Source organism: Triticum dicoccoides, chromosome 3A (genome assembly GCF_002162155.2).
Source record: "Triticum dicoccoides isolate Atlit2015 ecotype Zavitan chromosome 3A, WEW_v2.0, whole genome shotgun sequence".
Taxonomy (NCBI): Eukaryota; Viridiplantae; Streptophyta; class Magnoliopsida; order Poales; family Poaceae; genus Triticum; species Triticum dicoccoides.
The window spans coordinates 713,282,576-713,288,058 of NC_041384.1; the positions used below are offsets into that span (position 1 = coordinate 713,282,576).

The window sequence follows — 5,483 nt, forward strand, 5'->3', positions numbered from 1 at the left end:
AAAAAAATGTAGCTCTTATTCACCGTTCGGAATCCATTTTTGTTGTTTTATCATGCAAAACATTATTTAGGTTGTATATGGCTTATTGAGATAGTTAGCAAACTGAGAGGGTTTCCTCCAAAGTTGTTTGAGAATATTTGATCTACAAATCATGAATCACATTTGATCTACAAATCCACCAAAATCTAAGTGTCAAATTTGGGAATTTGAAGCTTCCTTTCTTGTTGGCTTACACCTGGTACCTAATTCATCTTTATGGTGGAAGATTACTCCCCCTATGCTCATGATTTTTGTCTACAGGAGTTTTCCATAGATGATAGAATCATAGAACACACTGTATAAGAGTGCCATTTTAAATTATTGGATATTATTTTTAAATGTGAAAATGTACTTTATTCTAGGAAAAATTGTGAGTGTTTTTGAATTTCACCAACTTTATTAAAGTTCATGAACATTTTCTAAATTTAAAGGGAAAATATTTTTTAAATATTTTTCAATTCATGAACATCTTAAAATTCATGAATATTATAAAATTTTATGAACATTTTCAAATTATAAATTATTTCTAAAATTAATGAACATTTTATATAATTATAAACATTTATAAAGCTCATTAATTTTTTAATAATGTTTAATAAATTTTTAAAACTCATGATCAATTTCAAATATCTTGATTTTTTATGCATGACACAATTCTTTTAATCTTTAAATAGGCGAATTTTTTAAATATTTCCCAAAATAAAAAAAGGAATAAAAAACCTGGACATAATGGGCGCTTACTGAAGAAAAACGGCTGAAACTGGAGATAGTTCTGGCCCACGTAGTACAACTCTTTGTTCCCACCGAAGAAAACCCAAGATGGTGAGTGAGGGCTTTTGGAGGCCGAGCTCCACGGAGCTCGATTTCAAAATACGAATTTCCACATCATGAAAAAAAATTCGAAATTTTGTATATAATTTCACACATATGTGCAAAAATTCAGAACGAAATACTTTCACACGTAGCGTATAGAAAAAAGACAAAAAAACGTATTTCTAAAATGGGCCGATATTTTGTATCGTCGGGCCGAAATTTCGTTTTTTTGTACAGCTTACAAATCGCAAAAAATTCAAATAATTTTTACACAAGTTCGTGCGGAAATCATATAAGTTACCGTGGAATTTTTTTGAAACTTTGAAATATGACTTTTGATCTTTTAAAAATACCGAGCTCCCTGAAGCTCAGCCTCCGTTGGCATTTTCCGCAAGATGGCGCCCTTCATGCAGCGCGTTTTAGCTCCTGTATTCTGTGCGTTGAGGGGGGAATAAGAGGACTCAAGAACCAATAGCATACTGGCTGGGTATAGCAGTATCTGTTTAATCCAACATTATGTTCAGGCTTGTAGGTCTCGACGAAAAATTTATACGGTGTTTGCGATTGTGCCGTGACGGTACGGTAACAGTGCAAGTGCGACACATATCAACTCTCATGCACTCCATCATAGTAACTGGTGAAGAACGTGCACAGTACAGGAAAAACCTTGCAGTTCCAGTACCAGCAAGGCTGGCGAAGGTCAAAATGTAGTACTCCCTCCGTCCAAAAAAGTTTGTCCCAAGTCGGACGGAGGGAGTAGTTGAGAAAGGCTTTGCCGAGTGTTTTCGTGGTGGCATCGTGTGTATGTTGCATACCAAAGCAAGTGTTCACGGGAATCATTCGGGGAACACTAATCCATCCCATCTGCTAAAACTACACCATCACATACCAAAGCCAGTGTTGCACGAGAATCATTCGGGAAACACTGAATACAAACTGATCTATATCTCATAGGTGATCCCGACCTTGAGCAGCTGGTCCTTGGGAATGGAGAGTGCTTTGTGGCTCTCGCTGAGGTTCTTCCTCAAGAAGGTGTACACGTAGTTGACCACAACCCTCTTCAACGCCGACGACCCCGGCGCCGCCGCCACCTCTGCCTCGCCCATCAGGTACACCACCCCACGCTCCACCTCTGCATCAATGAACCTCTTCTCCTCCTCCGCAACCGCCACCTGCGCTACCCGCCGAGCATCGTTGTCGTCGTCGTTGTTGTTGTTGTTGTTGTTGTTGTTGTTGTTGTTGTCGGTGTGCTGGCAGGAGAAGGCCGCCTCATCGTGGATGAACAGCTTGAGGCCCTCGATGAGGAACGCCGAGAACTCCTTGGTGCCCTCAATATGGTCGGTGTAACCATACCGCGCCACGCAACGGAACATGCGGTGCTCGGCAGGGCCGACCCTGCGGAAGATGAAGCGCTCGGGCGGCGCCACCCGCGGGATGGGGAGGTTCTTGATGGACATGAAGACGAAGACCTCGTGCACCGATGGGATCTTGTCAACCAGGCATGGGAACACGGGAGGGATGCCCTGGACGAGCTCCGAGTAGAGCAGGCCCACGCCAGGCACCCTCCGCACGTTGCGGCGGGCCAGGAGCGCCGTGAGCTCGGCCGCCGGCACCACACGGTCGAGCTCGTACCAGTAGCGTTTGACATAGACGTAGTGCCAGGTGGCCATGAGCGCCATGAGCACCAAGGAGAAGCAGAACGGAAGGTACCCTCCCTCGACGAACTTGGAGAGGATGGACGACAGGTAGAGGAACTCGGCGAGCCCGAAGATGACGTAGAAGGCCACGACGAAGGCGATGTTCTTCTTCCATATGAGCAGCATCACCACCGTCATGAGGTGTGTCGTGATGGAGAAGACAGTCACGACGCATATCCCGTAGGCGTTCCCGATGTTGGTGGTGGTCTGGAAGGCGAGGGTGACGACGATGCTGGCGGCACCGATGAGGAAGTTCACCTCCGGGATGTACACCTGCCCCGAGTACTTCTTGGAGGTGTGCACCACCCTCACCCTCGGGAAGCAGCCCAGCGAGAGCGCCTTGGACAGGATGGCAAACGCGCCAGACAGCATGGCCTGGCTGGCGATGATGGCCGCCATGATTGCCACGATGAACGTCGGCCAAAACATCGCCGCTGAAAATTAGTTACAACAATTGTTCTTTTCAGTTTGAGTTCGATATTGTTGCAGCTGTAAAGAAAGGTTGTACTGCCTACCTGGGATAGATTTGTAGAAGGTGTCGCCGACGTCTTGCGGGAATTTGCGCAGGTAGGATGCCTGACCCATGTAGCACAGCGCGACGGAGGGGAAGAGGATGAAGGTGAAGCTCAGCTGCAACAGGCCAGAAAATCAGGAAAAACTCGGTCGTGCTCCTGTATGTGAGTGTCTGCGTTTGTACTGTATTTTTTTTCCATATCTTTTTAGAAAAGAACTGCTGGAACGGAACCGAACCTGAATGGCCCTTATGTTGAAATGGCCAAGGTCAGCAAACATGGCCTCTGTGCCTGTGATGCAGAGGACGACGCCCCCGAGCGAGACCCACGCCTCCTTGCCGTTTCTCCTGAAGTAGTCTACTATGTACTTGGGGTTGAAGGCCCTGAGGACGGTCACGTCGTGGGCGGCGAGGTTGTACACCCCGATGCCGGCGATGAAGATGAACCACACCGAGATGATGGGCGCGAAGGAGTACCCGACCTTGTCCGTCCCGAAGCGTTGCACCGAGAAGAGCAGGAAGAGGATGGCCACCGAGATCCACACCACTTCCGCTGTTTTTACAACAAACGAAAATTACAAGAGTTAATTCCAATCTCAATGAAAATTATGGGCAACTTTGGTTCGCTATTCTTGGGAATTTCAGTACACGTACTGATGTATGTACTATGTATGTACGATTGTGAACAAGATGCCATTTATAAAACATACATTGGGTTAAGTTGGGTGCTTTCTCCCTGATCCCGCTCACCGCAGAGAGCACTGCAAAACATATCCATCGACATCAGATTAGCATTCAAATCAACAACAAACCTACTCATGTTCAATGTATATGTGTACCGGAGATTGCGGGCGTGAGGGTGCCGTCGCCCATGACCATGGAGGTGCCGAGGATGGTGATGGTGAAGAGCGCGATCTTGGCGGCCTTGCTGGACTCAAGCCTCTGCTTCACCCACTGCGCCCTCCGCATCTGCGAGTTGGGCTCCTTGATGCTGTAGTTGGACACGGACGCGTCCTCGGCCTGCTGGTTCGGGATCATTCGTATCTTGGCGTACCTCGAGATCAACGAGTAGAGCGCGAACGTGCCTCCTAAGTTGCACCCAGCCAGCACCGGTCAATGTCATGTCATGCCGGCGGCTGGCCCATGAACGGACACAAGATGGGTAGTGAGCTCACCGTCGCCGTTGTCGTTGGCGTAGAGGACGATGAAGATATACTTGAGCATGGGCAGGAGGACGAGGGTGTAGATGATGAGTGAAAGGACGCCGAGGAGGTCGTCCGGGTGCCGGATGCCGTCCGGGAAGGTGCTCGAGTACACGTACAGCGGCGACGTCCCCACGTCGCCGTACACCACGCCGATGCTCTGGAACGCCAGCTGCAACGTCTGCCAACAGCTATCCTGCATGCGCCGCCCACATACAGTCAGTCACAGACAGCAGCCGGCCGTGGCACTAGTTAAGTTAAGGTGCTGACCCCGGAGCCATGGTGCTTGTCGTCGGAAACCTTCTCGGCGTCCCCGTAGAGCGAGTCACGGGGCACCCTCGTTTCCGCACCCGCCGCGCCCTCAGCTTGGACCGACATAATACCGTCTTCGATCGACAGGTTTTAGACTGATTTACTTATCTTGGATCCAGGTGGACGGTCGTCAAACTATACACAATCGAAACGATGAACAACGACGACAACGGGCACGACCAATAAACTCGTGGAAAATCGAGAGACAATGACAAACAGTGAAGAGATGGAAGAAATGGAGAGGGATAGTCATATATACCGGGCAACGAAGGACCCAAAGCAGACACGACGGCGACCCGATCTTCCTCACGCCCGGCGGCCGGAGAGCAGCAGACGACGATTCCTTTGCCTGCCGCGCCTCTGCCGGCTTATATACACGCAGCCAAACGCCATGGACGCGACGGCCAACCCGGCCTGTGAAAGGCGTGGTCTGAACACGTAGGTTGGTAGTGAGGAGAAGAAGCAGAACCAGGCAAGCCCTGCCTCAGCTGCCCGCGTCTGCACGGCTCCAGCGCACTAGCTCGTCGTTAGCGCACACAAAGTTTTCCGGCCGTTTGGCGGGCTTGCCGTGTTTGGCGTTCTCGCGTCCGTTGCTTCCTGTTTCTTCCGTTCTCGCGTTGGGTTTTTTCTGTTTTGGACGCGGTGGTGTAACTCATCTTCAGGCCAGCAAGCAAGGAACCGGACATGCCCACGGGATCGGAAAGATACCCTGCGACTCTTTCTTCGACGGATCCTACCACGTACGTACCCACGATCATCTTGGCAGCATTCTTTTTAACCATCTTGGCCGTAGCCCGTAGGTTTGTTTGTACAAGGAGCAATTTCAGCATGGCCTCTCTTTTTTTATCTCCTCTTTTCACACAGGTAAGATGGTAAAAGTTACCCCAAATGATAACGCCCACACGTGTG

The 5,483-nt window shown here is 49.1% G+C and overlaps 1 protein-coding gene across 1 annotated transcript; it reads right to left on the bottom strand.

Annotated features, from left to right (window-relative positions):
* Nucleotides 1–1,793: 1,793 nt before the first annotated feature.
* LOC119273413 (potassium transporter 19-like) lies at nt 1,794–4,640 on the bottom strand. Its single transcript, XM_037554577.1, has 7 exons — nt 4,533–4,640; nt 4,236–4,458; nt 3,900–4,148; nt 3,771–3,821; nt 3,300–3,613; nt 3,065–3,179; nt 1,794–2,983 (listed from the first exon to the last, which is right to left on the bottom strand). Exons 1-7 carry the CDS (start codon nt 4,638–4,640, stop codon nt 1,794–1,796), a joined length of 2,250 nt encoding a protein of 749 aa, XP_037410474.1.
* Between the last annotated feature and the right edge of the window lie 843 nt (nt 4,641–5,483).